The sequence below is a fragment of the Convolutriloba macropyga genome, chromosome 2 (genome assembly GCF_964194025.1).
Source record: "Convolutriloba macropyga chromosome 2, txConMacr16.3, whole genome shotgun sequence".
Classification (NCBI taxonomy): Eukaryota; Metazoa; Xenacoelomorpha; order Acoela; family Convolutidae; genus Convolutriloba; species Convolutriloba macropyga.
In genome coordinates, this window is record NC_134469.1 from 65,001,839 (window position 1) to 65,022,710 (window position 20,872).

The 20,872-nt window shown below is 35.0% G+C and overlaps 1 protein-coding gene across 1 annotated transcript in view; it reads left to right on the plus strand.

Annotated features, from left to right (window-relative positions):
* Nucleotides 1-889: 889 nt before the first annotated feature.
* Nucleotides 890-20,872, plus strand: part of LOC142334970 (iron-sulfur cluster assembly factor IBA57, mitochondrial-like) — a 41,511-nt gene continuing 21,528 nt past the window's right edge. Inside the window, exons 1-2 of the mRNA XM_075383298.1 lie at nucleotides 890-1,280; nucleotides 7,220-7,570. Coding sequence (XP_075239413.1) covers nucleotides 936-1,280; nucleotides 7,220-7,570 — 696 coding nt within the window. The 5' untranslated portion in view covers nucleotides 890-935. The remainder of the gene's footprint in view (nucleotides 1,281-7,219; nucleotides 7,571-20,872) is intronic.

Sequence of the window (20,872 nt, forward strand, 5' to 3'; positions counted from 1 at the left end):
AAGTTCCACGAATGTCATTGAATGGAAAGTTCTGGATGCCTATCGCGCAGAAGAGAAACTCATGACCATGGAAGACATATACATCAGCATGTTGAAGCCAGGGCTAACCACATGCTATGAGTATAGGGGGCGGAAACTCACGCTGAAGTATTAGTTTAGATCATAACTTTGACTTAGGAAAAGATAAATAGGCCAAAAAATTTTTTGTGCATGACAAATCGAAAATTGCAAAACCCCCACAAGAGGGATACTTAGGGTTCGGATGAATGTGGAATTACCCTATGAATACAATATATGGCCAAAATCGAAAAAAATCCGGAATTGGAATATTTTTAATGAAATTGATAACACATGTAAATATGAGTTGTAAATAGGCTCAATATTGTATATATGAAAAATTTTCGATTTAATTTTTTGAGATAGTTCCTAGAATTGTGTTAATTTTGGTCTCAGACAAATGTAAATACATATTATTTAGATCCTTTAACAATTTGTGAAACAGTTTTAACCTGACGATGAACTTAAAGTTCGAAAACGTTTGTTTTAAATATCAGAATTAATTTTAATTTGACAAATTAGTTTCATTATTTGGAAGGGTTGCAACTTGCAACATTTGAAGTAAGGGCTCTAGTTCGACGTAATCGCAATCCTCACTGAGCAACTGGCGTTGAGCAATACGGCGTTGAGATTCAGTAGGTTCTAAGAATTGATCTGCTCTTACAGGAAGAGGAAAACTTACCAATAAGTTTCATTGTAAGCGGTTCTACGTTAAAGCTATTTTCGCACAATTTTCGCAATTAAGCTTTTACGTTTCCTCGGCAGACTCAGATTTTGAAGCAGTCCTTTCAATTGAAGTCAACATGTGTTGTCAACCTGGACAAAATCCATGTTGAATGCTATAACTTTTCAGATTACATGATACGGCCAAAGTCATCATGCCGTTCAAAAAGTTGTGTAGGGTACCAGTGAATCTAATTCGCGTTAAAGGTAAAGATTCAGCTGCACTTGTTCAAAGTCTTCTTACAAATGACGTTAGCTTACTCAATTCGATGAATAATTCAATGTACGGTTTCTTTTTATCGCTGAGCGGTCGCGTTATGTTCGACACAATTCTGTACAGAAAAGAGTCAGCAGAAAGTCCTTCTGACTCTGAAATTTGGATCGAGAGTCATATTGATGAAACGGACTCCCTAAAAGCTCATTTACTAAAGTATCGAATGCGGAAGAAAGAACGCACATACATTTCCTCGCTCTTTGAAATTCAAAAGACTTTAAAAACCGTTTAAAACATTGATTATTTTCCGAAATGGTTTTTCCAATCGACTCATAGTCTGTTTATAGTCTGCTTTATTTTTTGAATAATACATCAGGACTTGTCCTGCTATCTTTTTACAATTCAAAGAATTTGAATTGTATTAGTGCGCTGTGTTTTTAGGATCTGTTCACATATTTTTCAATGCCTTTGATCTTTCAAAACGGGATAAACAGGTAAAGCCCAGCGGGCATTAAGTTTTATTAGAGGTCCAAAGTGGGCTTTAGTAGTCCTTCAAGTGCAGCTGCTGGGATGGCTTTAATTTAAGGTTAAAAGCTCAGTTTTAGGAGTTTTTGGGCTCAAAATGGTGCAATTTTTCATGTTTTTGTTATTTTTTTGTTTTGATTAGTCTTAGGTTGAAGTTTTTAAAAGTTGACCAAGGCCTTTTGCGAGGCAAAGTTGCTTGTTATGACCATTTTGTGAGCTATATGTTTTGGTACTACAAACACAAACACGCAAAATGATACTAATTTTGCAATTTTTTTCATATTTTTTGACATTTATTGTCATTATTCAAGTTGTTTGATTCCCAGGGGCCAGAAAACCTCATCAGGGGTTTGATAATAAGTTACTTCAAAATTTTCAGTTGCCATGGAATAGGTTTCAACTTTTGAATATCAAAAATTTTAGCAATTTTTTTGACAAAATTTGCATTTTTTTCAGGTTTTGGAAAATTTTTGTCATTTTTTTCATTTTTCCAGCTTCAGGGTCCAGGCAATCTCCTTCGAGGTTTGTTTATAGGGCACTGCATAGTTTCTAGTAACAATAGAATGATTTTTAAAATTTTAATGTCTCGAATTTTAGCAATTTTTTGCTTCCTAAAGGCTTCCTAAAGGCTTCCTAAAGTTTGTCAGTTTTTGATATTCGTCCATTATCAAGTGCGAGAAAACATATTCCACGTTCTGATAAAAAATTTACTGCATGGTTTTTAGTTTCAATGGACTTGTTTTCAACAATTTAACCTCTCAACTTTTTGCAGTTTTTTGATAAAATTTGCAATTTCAAGTTTTTTCAAAACAATTGTATTTTATTTTTTTTCTTGCCTCACTAGCCTGATAACATCATCCAGGGTTTGATAGTATGTTATTAAGAAGTTGCTTGGGGGAAATTGAATGGCTTTCAACATTTTAATGGAACGAATTTCTGTTTTTTGCGGTTTGAAACTTTTTATAAAGTTTATTGCCTATCGATCTATGAGCCAATGAGTTTTTTAAAGCTTGGAATTGGGTTACTGGATAGCATCTAGAGACACAAAAATGATCTCTAGAGTACATCTGAGTTTCTCTTTCAATTCTTTGAATTGTATTTCAGGACTTGTCCTGCTATGTTTTTTAATTCGTCATCTCCATCGATGATTCTTACGACCTGACTTCTTGGAATTGACTTTTAGTGCCTTCTAGTGCTTTGCAATTAAAATTTGTGAACGTGACGTTGTTTATTCTGCTTTTAGGTCAATTGTGTGACTTACCTCCCTAAAAATGACTTCTGAAATCACTTAATGAACTTTAAATTTGATGAACGTTTACTAGTTAGAGATCAATAGTCTGAAACGAAGGTTGAAGCAATTTTTGTACACGTGTGCGTCTTTTTCTGCAAATTTTTTGCTTGATCGCTTTGCGTTTTTGTTGTTGAACATTCTTCGTTCTGAAGTGACTTTTCATGGCTGACTTTTGATTTTTTTTTATTGATCTGAATTGAACGAATTCCGAATAGTCTGTTGCTACCAAAAGGCGATTGTAAGTGATGAAGAAGCAAACCCAGACTAACTCAGCGGCTAAGTGTTCCGACCACCACCCGGGTGTCGCATGTTCGGAATGCTTTTGGGAGGTTTTTTGTGCCAAGAAAAATGTCAACGCTTGTCGCGCTTGTCGTTCGAGAGCAGTTCAGCCGACGTTAGCTGGTCCGTTTGTTTGTGTGTATGCGTTGTGCGCGTGCGTGTAGCTACAAAAGTGGTTTCATTTAAAAGCTCCTGAAAAAGTTCATCAATGATGTTGAGAACATTTTATGATTTATTGTTTTTCAAATTTATGCTCGAATTTATTTCAGAAAATTCCGCGATTCATGTAATATATTCTTTGATAACAAAAGATTAACAGTGTAGGAACTAAATCTCTCCGAACTGTTGAAGTTTGTTCTAAACTCCCTAACAGGTGCCCTTTTTCAAGACGATCCTTATAACATATTTACCTTTAAGAAATCAAGACAAACTAGGCTCTCAAAGTTTGTGTCTGGATGAACCTTCATTAAAAGGAAACATCGAACGCTACTCCATCAAATATCGGTCTACCAAACTGTGCAGAACTCTCAAAATCAGCTCAATACTACCAAATGATGTTCACAACCTAAATATATTACAAATTTCATGATGTAAATTTTTCATGATGTAAAAAGTCTATATTTTGCAAAATCATACCCTTGTTAAACATTTATTCGAATTTAGGGTACACATAAGGTTGCACCCTTAGTTGCATGCTGCAAGATATCTACTTTTGTCTCCTGGTTTTGGGCTAAAATGTTGACCCTCTAGCTCTCTTCGTCTTCAAGATGTTGCCATTTTTATGATTTTAAAATTTTTTAAAAACAGTTCAGTTTGTTTTAAAAAACAAAAACAATTTGCATTGATCATGAGCAGTGCAACTAAGGAAAATTTAATAGTTATTAGCTAGTGTAGCATTGGCAAGTCTCTACTTTAACGATTTAGGTAAAAAAAATGAAAAAAATGTTTAATTTTTAAATTATAATTTCAATATTACTGCAGACAGGGTAGGAGCTGGCGGACAGCACTGTCCTGTTTTCCATCCTTTCCAGATTTTTTTTTCATTTAGAATAGACGCGAAGCGTTAGCGACTACTATTGGGGACATCGTGTTTTTTTAAATTCGTCATCTCCATCGATGATTCTTCCAACCTGACTTCTTGGAATTGACTTTTACTGACTTTGTGTACGTGCCGTCATTCGTTCTGCGGCGTACCTCACTAAAAAAATTACTTCTGAAATCACTTAATGAACTTTAAATTTTATGAACATTTACTTCTTAAAGATCAATAGTGTGAATCTAAGTAGTGCCAAACGTAAATGCCCTATTTCTTGAGTATTAGAATCTTGAGTCTTGATATTTAGAATATTAAATTTGAAAAAGCTTTTTTAGGACTTTTCCCTTATAGAGCGTTTGTGTGTCATAAAAATGACAGTCCAAATCTAACCCAAAAAGTTTTGTGGTCTATTAAAGGACGTGGTCAATCTGTCCATCTTATTTCTTTAGTTGTGTCAATTCCACGAAGGCCACAAGCGTCTATCGTGGCTATTTTCCGGCAATCTGTCGGCTATATTGTTCAATTTAACTTTTGTTGTATTTAACGTTTTCATCTGGCCGAATTAATCTTTGATTCTTCAGTATTTGTTTTTCATTGTTCAATTTCGCTTAGACATAGATGAGGTATCTAGTTAATTCTTGAGAGTTCATAGGTTTCATATACATATATCCATAGTTACACCTAAGTTTGTTCATTTTATTGGGGCTTTCTATTAGCGGAGATTTTCGGTATGATGTTTTTTCAGGAGAAATCGACGATGTAATAGTACACTGATAATTGTTTAGGCTCGCTGTCAGTGCGCTTCAACACGTTGGTTAAATATTCAAGATACGCCGGTTCAATTTCTTTTTTCTAAAAATATATATTTTTCATGATAAATTTGTGTACGAAGCAAATTTTAGTTAAAATTTTAGAAAGAAAGAACATTTATTGAAGAACCATTTACAAAAATTGCCGGACAAATGAATATTCCCAAGTGAGGTTGTCTATGGTCAATAACATACAGTCTAGCAAAAACTGCTACTGTTCTTTATTCATCAGGAATTATCATGGCTTCAGAAATGCGCAAAATGATGAAATGTACCTTATAATAGAAGAGAGGAAACAAATTATAACGAGCTCAGCGAAATTTACGAGAAATGGTCCCATGCTTGATCGTTACCCATGAAAAAGTTTGACGAAATGTTCTTAACAATTTTTTTCATTTCGTTATCGTTAAGTCTGGTTTTTATTTCAGTTAAAATCTCGAGTTCGCATAACTTATTTAGAAGTCGTAAACATCGTGCTTCGGTTGATTCACGTAGATATCTGCTTTAGCCTGGAGTAAAATTATTTGGTTCTCCGCAAAGTTCTTCCTTCAAAATCCCTCGAATATCTTTTCTTTTACTTTAACAATCACTTACGTAAAGCTCAAAAACCGTCATAATCTTAATGTTTTGGAAAAGAGTTTTTATTCTCTGTGATTTTGATTTATTGAAAAGAATTCGTAATTTTTTTTGTAACATGAATATTAATTCTAAGGTACTTTTTTAAGTGGACCCATAAATAATCTGGCCATATTGAATAATTGGTTTAATATAGTAATTATTAAACATTATTCTATGCTTATGTTTAAGACGCTTTTTAGTGTATATCAAGAAACCACACAATTTAGACAGTTTTCGACAAACATGGTCTTTGAAGTTCAACCTAATATCCACAATCACTCCTAAAAATTGTGTACTCTCACAAAAATTATAAGGAAATTCACTATTCAAGGACATGAAACAATTTTTTGCACTTGAGAAAATAAGAGTTTTTGATTTGTTTGAATTCAATTGAAGCCGATTTGTCTCACACCATTTCTTTATCTCTGTTATTTCGTTTCTGAGTACGTTCAAAGCATCGAATTTATTATATGCAGTGAAAGTGCTGTCGTCAGCAAACAGGGTCAAATCGATATTGTTGTTTACTGCTACTTGTTCCAAGACATTGATATAAATTAAAAACAAAAGGGGTCCCAGTATTGAACTCTGTGGTATACCAATCTTGACTTCCTTTGAAGTTGATCGATTTATATCAATTGCCACAAGCGGAGTTCGGTTACTCAGATAAGAACTTATCAGAGCATTTGCAACACCGGATTCCGTAACCATTCAACTTGTCTAGAAGTATGTTGTGATCTACCGTGTCAAATGCTTTTGAAAGATCTAAGAAAAGGCTTGCAACCTTTTCTTTTTTGCTAAGGCTTTCTCTGACAAGTTCGGTAAGCTTCATGACAGCCTGTATAGCATTCATAGGTCTCCTAAAACCGTATTGGCTGGGAGAAAACAAATTATTTTTTTTCAAAAAAATAACTTAAATGACTATATGAGACTTTTTCAAAAACTTTGCTGAGCGAAGAGAGTAAAGAAATGGGACGATATGATGAAGTATTCTGCATACAACCTTCTTTATAGAGTGGAGTAATTTTAGCTATCTTCAAACTGTTAAAGTTATTTAAGTTGTAGGTTTTATTGCAGATAAGTTAGTTGATCTTTTGAGGCTTTATTTTGTTAGTGCTTGTATTCTTTGAGCTTTTAGTGTTAACTTCACACCTTCCACTTGTGTTTTTGGGCCATAATACGAAACTTTCCTTCCCTTTCTGGATAACTAGCGAGCCATTAACCGATAAATGGGGGATTCTTGATCGCACTGTCTTTTATAAAATACTTTTTGACATAATGCTCTTCTGTATAGGCTGTTCCTTTCCTGAACTTCAATTAGACTTGCCACAATAAAATTTTAACGGGCGGACTAGCTAATTTGACAGTGTGCCTATAAATTTTAATATCTGTACTCCTGATTTTTAAAAGGAAAACAGTTGGAATAAGGGTCGCGGTACCTAAAATATATTGGCATTCTCTTGCAATAGGGGAAGATTTTATTCAAATGCATACGTGAGAATGTAAGGGATGGATAGATTTTTTAAAAAGGGGGTTTAAAATTTATGTAAATTCTACTGAAAATTTGTGATAAATTTTGAGGAGTGGATTTTTTGTACAAATACATTATTGGTATTTGCCGCATTGGTAGAATCTATTGAAGCGAGAGAATGTAGTGTCGAGACTGTTAGGCATCTGTAGAAACGATCAAAGATGCAGCAGTGTTTGCTCTTTTGGGAGCCTTTGATTCTTCGAGTTCAGTGGATATAAGCAAAGAATTCGGTATTGAGGCGCCGTTTATGCTGACCTGCGATCCAAGAGCACCCTGTGAATCTTTGAGTCGGCTTGTCTTATTCGGACCGAAGAATCCGAGAGCACTGAGCGATGAAATGGAAAATGTGGTTCACTACACAGACGCGAGATATCAACTTGGAATACCAGAAGGTCCTTCGGAAATTGTGCGGAACAAAGCTTTGCCATTAAATTACAATGTTGACTTGATGAATGGTGTTTCCTTCTCCAAAGGCTGCTACCTCGGACAGGTAACAGTGCTTTATATTCAATCTCAGTAAGGTTTCCCGCAACCACTGACAATTTTGCTCGAATTGCATGGGTGATCAAATCTAAAGGAACGAGTGCGGTAGTCGATGGTTTTTCTTAAATAAATTTTATAAGATTCTTGCTGATTTAGCTTGTAGTTATACACTGCAGACTCTTTCAGCTAATTTTTTGCACCACAGAAAAATTTTCCCTACTGGATATGGTAGATCATCACAGGGTTGTTAATTATAGTGGTAACATAGATTAATTTACAAATCATGAAAATCTCTATTGAATACTGATATGCGCAAACTCTTGAATTTGAAATTATTAGAATGGTTAAATGAGAGCGCTTTCTTTACGCTCCGGATTTAGAGCTCGCGTTTGTTTTCAGTCCGTTGTGCATGGGGCAAAATTCGATGAAGTCTGTAGTCATAGAACAGTGCAAACTATCTTATGCCTTATTCTTATAAGATTCTTTTGTAAACTTCCATGCATTTATCCTGAGTTTACAAAGATTAACTCACATTGTCATAAAATTTCTATTACAAAAATATGGGATATCAATCAATTTAATAAGATCTTTATGATTTTGAGAATCGCGAACTTCGGTGCTGCTGAGTGGCAGTATATAGATATATAGATAATCCGATCTCAGTTAAAATTTTCGTAAATAGAATGTTTGTTGTATTGAATGAGTAAGCTTCGTGTACAAAAAATCCTCTAAGATGCACTTAGTCTCTCATGTCATCATTTGTCCCGTTTTGTCTCATAAATGACAGGGGGAGTTGTGTGCTGACAATTTAAGTGGTTTTTAACTGTCATTTTTGTTTCTTATTTGCTCATCAGACTATATATGCACAATTAAGTAGAAACATTACAGTACGCAAAAACACAGCTCAACTAAAAATATTCGAGCAGCGCGATTTGACTGATTGAAGTCTTTACTGATTGAAATAAAAAGGTAAAAAATTATTTTGTGGATTGCACTAATTATCATTTCAGTTTTAGAAATTTCAGCGGTCTTCTTTTAGTGAAGATACGTTCCCCCCGTTATCACGCTTGACATTTTCAGTTTCGTACAATTGTCGAGAGTAATTGTTCCGACCCCGTTCTATGGGGGAGGGGGGGGGGGAGGAACTATATAGTCAAATGGGTTATTTTGTTCAGTCAGTTTTCGACTATCGATATATTCATCGTAGAGGATTGTGAGTGGTATCATAAGAAAGCTTGTCAAGCGTAGAATTTCAAATCGAAAAGATTTTTTTTTAACAGCCGCACATCGATAGCTGGCCTTCTCTTGATTTTTTTACAATTCAAAAAATTTGAATTGTATTGGGGCGTTGTCTCTTTTTAAGATCTGTTTACACATTTTCATGATTTTTGAAGTCAAATTGGAGTAGTGATTTTGGTCACGCCGAAACAGGAAATGGAGCGAAAAAGCGAGTGGTTTTTGGGGCGTGAATTTTTTCGCTCAAATTTTAAAGTAGAGTGAGAAAACTGTGTTGGAACAAAAGTTCGCTTTCTCGCTAATGGTTTTTATGTTCACATGCGGCAATTTCACTTTGATTTTTTACTGTCTTTTTAATTTTTTGGATCGGAATTTTTTGTAATTGGCTTTACCAATCCCTTCATAGTTCGTTCTGAACCTAGTTTTTTGTCTGAATCAAATTTGCATTTCTCGCTAATGGTTTTTTGTTCACATACGGCATTTTTGCAATTTTTTTGTTTGATCTGATTTTTTTAGTAATGGTTTTCTCAATTCACGCATAGTCCGTTCTAGGTCTCGTTTTTTGTTAAGTCAATGAAAATTCTTTGAATTGTACGTCAGGACTTTTCCTGTTATGTTTTTTTATTTCGTCGTCAAGACTTTTGTTACGACCATATGACGTCACAACCACTTTTTGTTCTTTCGTTCATGCAATTTTAACTAAAACGCGTGCGTGACTTCATTTTTCGCTCTTCGTGGGACAAGTTTTTTTGCTCCTTTGCGTGATTAAATTTTTGGTCACTCGTGACTTACCTCACTCTCAAAAATGACTTCCTCACTTTGAAATTGATTTTTATTTACTTCAATTCAAAGAGATAAGGTCAAGTGAATGTGCCGATCTAAATGAAGGTTATTTAGGGGCAGCTGATAGAGGCAGCAATAACTCATACAGATTGTTAATCAAAAATAACATCTCTGCCTTCATTGAAAAGTCTAATTTTTTGGTCAGTCTTTTTTTTGTACTTTTTTCGAGACTACAAATCAATGAAGCTATTGCGGCTATTTTCTGGCAACCTGCCAATTATATTTCACATTTTTTTTCACATTTTTCGTTATTTTCAATTTGGATCTTTTTTGCTAAAATTTTATCAATTGTTAACAATAGTCTTTTTGTTTTTACGTTTGAAGATAGAAGAGAGTTGGTGAATTGTTTGCAGTTTTTGCTTTTGGAAATTGGTCAGCTAAATTTCCGATAATTCAGCTTTTTTTCATTAAAAAACAGCATCAAATATACCTATTTGGCCCACTTTGTCTAGTTTGACCGATGGCGCAGACATAAAAACTGCTGACAAAATAATCATTCATTTAGATTTTGACTAATTGTACCGCCGGTTCCTGATGACATTTTCCGAAAATAACATTTGTGCGGTCTCTTGCTAATGTAAACCGATATTTATAAAAAACGCGTAGTTTAAAATATATTAAGGTTTTCGTTTGCTAAAAGACCTATTATGAAGTTTTTCTGGAAAATTGCGTTTTTATCACACTGGTGGCGATTGCAATGCCAGTTTGGATCTCATCGTTGTGTTTTGCAGTGAAAACGGATACGGGTTGTATTTTGGGCGTCTTTTTGAAACATTTTGTGCAATTCTTTCATCCCAATTACAAGCTTTTTTTCGTTTGGAGGTTCAATTTATAGGAGACCCCTTTATGCTCCAATAAAGTCCCATGAAACAATATTGTTTTATGAGTAAAGCTCTTGGTTTTCATGTCTCCAACAAATTGTTTTCGTTATTTTTTTTTCTGAATTCTTGATATTTGCCAGAATTTGATGTTCTTTTTGTAGTCTTTTGACTCAATCAATTATTCAATTATCTAAGTCGGTATCTAGGGAGTTATTAAGCAAATATCTAAGGCCTTCAGTTGATATCTAATGCTTTTTTATTATAAGTCGGTAAGTATCAAAAATTCATCATTTTGATATAATATTTTGGTCAAATTAGCAGCTTTTCGGTAACAGTTGGTACAGTTCTGATTTCAAAGGATAAGCAGAGAGTAAGATCAGTTTTGGCTCAGTTCTAGAATTTTTTATTGCAAAAATTATTCGGATTGTAATAGGGTGCTGTGTTTAAGTACTTTTGCCTTTCTCTTTTTTTTTAGTTACTGACAAGAATGGTTTCAAATCAAACCTTGATGAGTAAATATACAAAACAATTCCCGCGAAAAGCAACTGTTTTTTTTCGGCTTAAACGCCGTTTGCATGAGTTTTGAATTCTTTCCGTTTTCAGTGTTAATGTTTTTTTCAGATTTGCCACATTAAATGTTTTTTCCGCAACTTTTTAGCGCAGGCTCATTAAAGAGAGAGAGAGAGAGAGAGAGAGAAAAACTCAATCAATGGCAACTGACTGAAAGCGTAGTGTTAACTGCTGTTTTATCAATTAAATAGTGAATTTTTTTTCTGGCGTTGCTACTACGGTTGTTCATAAGTTTTTTTATTTTTCTTTACATCTTTTATTTAAAAATTTTTTTCGCTGTATCTTTCCTTTCCTCATACTCAAGGTAGATCATTGCAGAGTCACACATCATTTTAATTAACCGAATTAAGGCGCAGTTGATTACATTTAATTTTTTTGTCAATAAATAATGATCTTATAAGTGTCGTCATCGTCTCTCGCAAAGTTGAAATGATATTTTGATTTTCGTTTTTGTTCTTTTTGTATTCATTTGAGATTCTATATACTTACATTTCTCAATGGATTTGTTCGAAGGTATAAATGACGCCATTGACTGACTTCGAATAACAGATGGTTGTTGTCCTGACTTTGAACTTAATTGTTTTCAAAAAATGTAAACGTCTTTTCAATCTTTGCCCCTTTTTGTATTTTCTCATCTGGTTGTTTATTCTTAATAAAGACTATAAATGGCATTTTAAATGTCAGTTGTCTTAAATGGCAGTTATCTTCGGTCCTCTAGTAAGTTTTTGTTTTGCTTGCTTAGTGGTTAGAGCTAAAGCAATTTTTTAAATGGATAGAATTGTTTTTGAACAATGAATTATTTTTTAAATTATTCGATCACTTAATCATTCGGTGGACATTTAATTCAAAGACGTGGTTAAGTGGAGTCGGAACATATGTGCAAACGCACATCACGGAGCCTCCTTGTTCGAAGAGGTAGCTGTAAAAAATAATTAAATTGTCGAAAGTAGCAGAGGTTCATCAATTTATTAAATGAATATTTAATTGTAATGTTAATTATTAGTTCAAAATATATCATGAAACTTCTGGCTTTTTTTGTTTCTTGTGCCCTAATTGACAAGTGATTTTGTTGGCGTTATATATCTTAAGATATGGAGATTTGCATCGGAAATAAAGAAAAACAGCAGTACAGGTCCTGAAATACAATCCAAAGAATTGAATTAAGAACTAAAAACCCACTATCTGATGACAACAGACCAAATGACCATTACGAATCAAAAAGACAGACCTATTTTCATAAATTTAAAGAAATACGATAACGGCATCCAAAATATATACACTTTCAATCGAATCGTGTTGAATATCATGTTTGGATTCAAAACTGTCACAAGGCAAATAAAAAGGAAACTGGGAATAAAAAACTGAACTTGATGGATATACAAGCATGCATTTATAGGCAAAAGCAGGTAAAACAGAAAAAAATGATTTGGTTTATCTTCCCGATATCACTGTCCTCAATACCAAAGTTGCAATTCCATCAGTTTTAGCGTGTGGGAAGCAGGGACCTCGATGAATGTTTGACTACTTGAGTTCAGAGACATTGAAATTGACACAATTGCAGAAGCTTGAAAAATATACAATTATGTAAATGTGTCTAAATTTTTCATACTTGCTATCACAATTATATCATCCTTGATAAAATATGCAGAATAACTTTTACAAAGCAGCAGAAATGTTTTTTCACATCTGAGATACATACAGATTTGTATAATTTCTATAATTTAGCCAAAATCAAAAAGTATTCTAAGTTCATAAGCCAAGGCCCTCAGAACGGAATTTATGAAAACACGGTCTACCCACGAACAAAAAACCAGCTTAAAAATACTCCGATGGGCCGTTAAAATTTAAAAAGAAAGTTTTTTTACACATCTTGGGAAAAATGCATTTTTAAATTCAAAAATATCCTTGTGGTAGAGGAATAGCGCAACCAAGATTACAGATTTTGTTATAAACACTGTTAAACATTATTAAGTAGTATTATCATTCCACATGGAATGTACTTTGTAAAAGTGTAGTCCTATTGGACAATTCGGGAGTAAACTTCCCTTCTGAAATGCTTAGTGTTTTATGTTAAATTTTTGTTATTCAGTTGCAAAATAACGGAAAGGTACTGTCTGCCACGTTAAAGGTGTTAACCGCGCAAGAGTTAGAAAAGTGCTTTTTGCCGAAATTCGACAGAGATTACAGTCGCTAATTCAGTATTGTCAGACTTCTTTTTGTTCTAAACGATTACTCATCACATGGTGCGGTAAGCATTATCAAATTCCCCCATAGGCGTGGCCCTATTTTGGGAAAATGGAATCCAACCTACAAAATGGGAAAAGTGGTTGACCGCAACAAAATTAGTGATATCCGCTAAAGAAAACATCTAGGTAGAAGGATTACTTCGTCCAAGACAATCAGCAGCTCAAGAGTACTATCCTTAAGAGCCAATTTATGAGCCAGCACTACCTGACGAAACTACAGCGGAAAAACACCAAAGAGAGCAAAGGAATATAAAAAGAAAAGTAGATTGGGAAAACACATGGCAAACAGTAGAAGATAAGACCTATGCTAGAAAAATTAAAATGGGACGATACAGACAAAGTCAAAAATTAGATCTTTCTATCACTTGGAACAGATGCAACAAATATATTCCATCAATGCAACCCACACAAGGACCTAGGAAAATGTACCACTGACGCACTAATTATACAATTGCAAGAAACATTTAAAGAGGTCAGAAATGAAACATTTGACATATTTCAATTTTTAGATGTACACAGAACCCAGGAGAATCTCTTGAACAATTTCACTTACGTATTAAACAGAAAGCAGCACTGTCTTACTGGGAGGACCATGGAGACAGTTTATTGAAAAGCATTTTTATACAGGGGATGGCCAACCCACTGATCCAAATGGACCTTCTATCCGAAGATAGAGATCCAATAGCAACATTAAATTTCGCTATTACTAAAGAACGTGGTCAAGAGAACCAACAAAGAATTAGCAACACCCACGCACACATTCCTCAAGGAGCGAAAATCAATCTCATTCAACGCACAAGACAACAATCACAAAGACTAGGCATTTTACCCACACCAGCAAATAATGAAATCCCAGATTGTTGGAAATGTGGATACAAAATTAAAGGACACCTAGAAAATTGCCCAGCCAAAAATAGAATCTTCAACATTTGTAAAAAAAATTAGGACCCTATGCTATAGTCTACAGATGCGAAATGCCACCCCAAAGGTGGGAAATACAAACGCAAACCACGCCAAGAGGCAACGCAAATTATTGCTAGAACACACATTAACAAAATGCACAAAAACAACAAATAAACGCGATAAGAGTACGCAATATACAAGCAGCACAACCAGAAAATTAATCAATGTACATAGAGGAAGAGAATGAAACAAAACAATTGACCCCGAAAGCGCCTGCTACGTAAGAGAAATGATGGAAGACTGGAAAGCAATTAACTTCATCAATTCCTTGAACTTTAGTACAACAAAGATAACTTCAGTTAATGGAAACGAACAGTGAGAGTTCTGGTTAGAAACAATATGCAATAACGAAGAAATCAATTGGCTACCAGACACAGGCAGCCCAAGGCCATTCATGTCCCAACAAACAGCACAAAACCTAATCATTAAACTGGGTTCAAGAATCATAACATTCAAGAAACAAACATTAGAGAATTCAGATGTTTCAACAATAACAAAATTCACATCAACTACACGATCGAACTCGACTTAGCAACACATTAGCAAATAAATGTCAAATCCTCGTAGTGCCCCCACAACACCCTCAACTTGCTAGAAAGAGGCATTCTACAAAGACGGGGCATTCATCTGGCAGTTATAAACCAAGGTTAGAGAATCCAAAACATACATTCACTACAGAACAATATAGCAAAGTCGGTATTCCGGAATTACCACCACCTCTGCACAAGATTAGTAAAATATAAAAAACACATAGCATTGTCAACATTTAAACAATTATTCCAACCTACACAGCACAAAGGAATTAGAATTCCACTACATCTAATTGACAAAGTCAAAAAAGAATTTAAAAAACTAATAGATGAAAAACAACTAAAAAAATTAGACAAATGTTTGGATGAATATTCCATCAGCCCAATAGTTAATACAGTCAAACACGACAAATCAATCAAAATAGCACGCGACTCGAAGAACTAAATGACATTTTACATAAAAATAAATACCAGATGCAGAGTATCGATTATTTCACGGAAACAATAGTCTGTAAAGTAAGCGAACTAAAACAAAAAGAAGGAACAATTTACTTCTCAAAAATTGACTTGAAATATGCATATAGTCAGAAACCACTACATAAAGACTCACAAAAACACTTCAATTTTAACATACTCGGGGGAAACGGAACTGGAATGGGTTCTATGGACTAACAGACATGCCGGCAACATATCAAGAAGCAATGGACTTCACACTAAGAAAGATACACTCAGCACACGCATTCCTAGATGATATCATAATAACAAAAGGATCACTCTAGGACCACGAAACAGAACTAAAAGTATTAAAACGATTAGATGAAGAAAGTTCCGCTATCAGCTTAAACAAATGCAAATTCACATCTATAGAAATTATTTGGTTATGATACAAAATAAATCCAGAAGTAATCATACCTACAATTCGTAAAACGGATTTGATAATGAAAGTGAATCACCAAAAACACTAAAACAACTCCGATCAATGATGGGAAGCATACATCGCCTTCTCAAATTCATCCCGGAGCTATCGCAACTCTCCGCTCCCCTACGCCCACTCCTTTCAAAGAAACACAAAATTAAAAAACAAAATATTAGATTGGAACGCTGACCACACAAGAGCTTTCCATAGAATAAAACTTGCAATTAAACAAATAATAGAAAATAATTATTTCGACACAAACAGACAGACACGCGTACGATGCGACGCAAGATAAGCTGGCCTAGGCGCATGCCTAGAACAGAAATACAATAAAAACGGTTGCCCCATTGTATACGCAAGCAGATTCCTAAATATAAACAAATCAAAATACAGTATAATTGAGCTAGAACTACTTTCTTTAGTATGGTCACCTGAACACGTGAAATACTACTTATATGGCTCACGATTCAGGCTCTAGACGGAGCATCAAGCCTTATTGTCAGCATTAAAAGACAAAAGAAGAAACAAAACGTATCAAAGTAGATTAACTCGTTGGGTAGATCGTCTACTACCGTTCAATTTCAGTGGAACATATAGTTGGAAAAAGTATGGGTTTTTTAGACTACTTAAGTAGACGTCCCACCACAAAAGCAAGTCCACCTTCAAAAGAAGCTGAAATTTTTGTAATGAACTTAAAAAACTAAATCAAATTTTTATTAAAGCGAACAGACAAAATTCAAACCAATAGGAGTTCAGAACACTATGACACGCCTTTAGCGATAGATGAGGCTACTATTGGCCTCTTGTTTTTTTCATTTCGTCCCCAAGATTCTTGTCAAGACCGAATCACGTCAAACTCATTTCAACTTTGATTTTGTTCATTCTTTTATGCAATTTCAGCTCAATTGCGTGTGTGAGGTCATTTTTCACTCGTAGAATAAGTTTTTTTGTTCGTGCGATCAATTATTTGGTCATACGCGACCTTCTCATTCTGAAAAATGATTATGTCAAGGAAATTAGGCCAAGTGAGTGTGCCAATCTGATTGACGGTTATTTACGGAGCAGCTAACAGGCAGCATTATCTAAACACAATCTTCAAAATATTACGTATCAGCATTAATTGAAAAAACGAAATTTGACCTTAAATTTATCTTGCGCTGATTTGTTTGTGTATGAATACTACTTTGTCTAACTTTAATTGGATATTTCGCTGCCGGTGTATCGCGAATAGTGCAAAAACACTGACTTATTGATGAAAAAACGGGTCTTACTTTCTACCTTCCGTTTTTCCACCAGTTGAAACTAGTTGAAACAGTGTGAATACTAAGTTCTGGCCTTGTTTTCTCTACAGTGAATTGAATCCAGTTCGCACAATATTCCGAATGAAGTTGTTTTAAGACTGAGTTTGCTGAAGTGTTAGCTGACATACAAATTAGAAGACACAAATTGTCCGGTAAATTTTAACAGTTGAGCTTGGTTGAACGCTTAACTGACAGAATTGAGTTTTTTGAATGCGAATCGCGGAGTCTAGCAACTACGAGTTGGCTTTCAAAATGACTGGAATACATTTCCGCTTTGTTGCCACAGCAGCTGTTTGCAACCTTTCCTCATTGTCGACGTTTCTAAGTGAAGAAAAGTCAAGTGCTAAAAGGGAATAAAATTGTTAACGCAGTCAACAACAGCCTCCACAGGCAAGGAATTTTCAAGCTCAGGAAGCTTTTTGTAATAAAGTTGGCCTTGAGTGGTAAATAACTTGATAATTTGCCTTGTACCTTATTTTATCTTGCACTAATTTACGCGTTGTGTTTGATTAGTACTGTGTCTAACGTCAGTTGGTGACTAGTTTCGCGAATACTGCAAAAAGATTAACTTTAAATTAAGGCTTATTGGAAAAAAGGTCTTAGACCTATATTCTCACCTTCGTTTTTTCACTAGTTGAACTAGTATAAATACCGAGATCTCGCATTGTTCGCTCTACAGTGAACTGAATCCAGTTGGGCACAATATTCCGAATGAAGTTGTTTTAAGACTGAGTTTGCTAAGTGTTATTTGACGTACAGATTAGAAGAAACAAATTGTCCGGTAAAATATAACAGTTGAGCTTGTTGAACGCTTAACTGACAGAATTGAGTTTTTCTGAAGGCGAATTTCTGAGTCTAGCAACCAGGTGTTGTCTTTGAAATTGACTGGAATACATTTCGGCTTTGTTGTCACAGCAGCTGTTTGTCAACCTTCCCTCATTGTCGACGTTTCTAACTGAAGAAAAGTCAAGTGCTAAATGGGAATAAAATTATGAACGCAGTCAACAACAACCTCCACAGGCAAGGAATTTTCTAGCTCAGAAAAAGATTTTTGTAATAAAGTTGGCCTTGAGTGGCAAATAACTTGATATACTGCCTTGTACAATTTTATCTTGCACTATTTTACGAGTTCTGTTTGATTACTGCTGTGTCTATTGTCAGTTGGTGACTAGTTTCGCGAATAGTGCAAAAACCCTAACTTTAAATTAAGGCTTATTTGAAAAAAGGTCTTAGACATATATCTTCACCTTCGTTTTTTCACTAGTTGAACCAGTATAATTACCGAGATCTCGCATTGTTTGTTCTACGGTGAACTAAATCCAGTTCGGCAGAATATTTCGAATGCAGTTGTTTTAAGACTGAGTTTGCTGAAGTGTTAGCTGACATACAAGTTAGAAGACAAATTGTCCGGTAAAATTTAACAGTTGAGCTTGGTTGAACGCTTAACTGACAGAATTGAGCTTGTTTGAAAGCGAACCGTGGAGTCTAGCAACCATGAGTTGTCATTCAAATTGACTGGAATACATTTCCGCTTTTTTGCCACAGCAGCTGTTTGTCAACCTTTCCTCATTGTCGACGTTTCTATGTGAAGAGAAGTCAAGTGCTAAAAGGCAATAAAATTGTTAACGCAGTCAACAACAGCCTCCACAGGCAAGGAATTTTCAAGCTCAGAAAAAGATTTTTGTAATAAAGTTGGCCTTGAGTGGCAAATAACTTGATATACTGCCTTGTACAATTTTATCTTGCACTATTTTACGAGTTCTGTTTGATTACTGCTGTGTCTATTGTCAGTTGGTGACTAGTTTTGCGAATAGTGCAAAAACCCTAACTTTAAATTAAGGCTTATTTGAAAAAAAGGTCTTAGACATATATCTTCACCTTCGTTTTTTCACTAGTTGAACCAGTATAATTACCGAGATCTCGCATTGTTTGTTCTACGGTGAACTAAATCCATTTCGGCAGAATATTCCGAATGCAGTTGTTTTAAGACTGAGTTTGCTGAAGTGTTAGCTGACATACAAGTTAGAAGACAAATTGTCCGGTAAAATTTAACAGTTGAGCTTGGTTGAACGTTTAACTGACAGAATTGAGCTTGTCTGAAAGCGAACCGTGGAGTCTAGCAACCATGAGTTGTCATTCAAATTGACTGGAATACATTTCCGCTTTTTTGCCACAGCAGCTGTTTGTCAACCTTTCCTCATTGTCGACGTTTCTATGTGAAGAGAAGTCAAGTGCTAAAAGGCAATAAAATTGTTAACGCAGTCAACAACAGCCTCCACAGGCAAGGAATTTTCAAGCTCAGGAAGCTTTTTGTAATAAAGTTGGCCTTGAGTGGTAAATAACTTGATAAACTGTCTTGTACCTAATTTTATCTTGCACTAATTTACGCGTTGTGTTTGATTAGTACTGTGTCTAACTTCAGTTGGTGACTAGTTTCGCGAATACTGCAAAAACATTAACTTTAAATTAAGGCTTATTGGAAAAAAGGTCTTAGACATATCTTTAACTTAGTTTTTTCACTAGTTGAACTAGTATAAATACCGTGATCTCGCATTGTTTGTTCTACAGTGAACTGAATGCAGTTGGGCCCAATATTCCAAATGCAGTTGTTTTAAGACTGAGTTTGCTGAAGTGTTAGCTGACATACAAGTTAGAAGACACACATTGCCCGATAAAATTTAACAGTTGAGCTTGGTTGAACGCTTAACTGACAGAATTGAGTTTTTTTGAAAGCGAACCGCGGAGTCTAGCGACCACGAGTTGTCCTTCAAGTTGACTGAAATACATTTCCGCTTTGTTGCCACAGCAGCTGTTTGCAACCTTTCTTCATTGTCGACGTTTCTGAGTAAAGAAAAGTCAAGTGCTAAAAGGGAATAAAATTGTTAATGCAGTCAACAACAGCCTCCACAGGCAAGGAATTTTCAAGCTCAGGAAGCTTTTTGTAATAAAGTTGGCCTTGAGTGGTAAATAACTTGATAATTTGCCTTGTACCTTATTTTATCTTGCACTAATTTACGCGTTGTGTTTGATTAGTACTGTGTCTAACGTCAGTTGGTGACTAGTTTTGCGAATACTGCAAAAACGTTAACTTTAAATTAAGGTTTATTGGAAGAAAGGTCTTAGACATATCTTTAACTTAGTTTTTTCACTAGTTGAACTAGTATAAATACCGTGATCTCGCATTGTTTGTTCTACAGTGAACTGAATGCAGTTGGGCCCAATATTCCAAATGCAGTTGTTTTAAGACTGAGTTTGCTAAGTGTTATTTGACGTACAGATTAGAAGAAACAAATTGTCCGGTAAAATATAACAGTTGAGCTTGTTGAACGCTTAACTGACAGAATTGAGTTTTTTTGAAAGCGAACCGCGGAGTCTAGCGACCACGAGTTGTCTTTCAAAATGACTGGAATACATTTCCGCTTTGTTGCCACAGCAGCTGTTTGCAACCTTTCCTCATTGTCGACGTTTCTAAGTGAAGAAAAGTCAAGTGCTAAAAGGGAATAAAATTGTTAACGCAGTCAACAACATCCTCCACAGGCAAGGAATTGTCCAGCTCAGAATGCTTTATGTAATAAAAATGGCCTTGAGTGGTAAATAACTTGATATACTGCCTTGTACAATTTTATCTTGCACTATTTTACAAGTTGTGTTTGATTAGTACTGTGTCTAACGTCAGTTGGTGACTAGTTTTGGGAATAGTGCACAAACACCAACATTAAGTTAAGGCTTATTGGAAAAAAGGTCTTAGACATATATTCTCACCTTCGTTTTTTCACTAGTTGAACTAGTATAAATACCGAGATGTCGCATTGTTTGCTCTACAGTGAACTGAATCCAGTTCGCACAATATTCCGAATGAAGTTGTTTTAAGACTGAGTTTGCT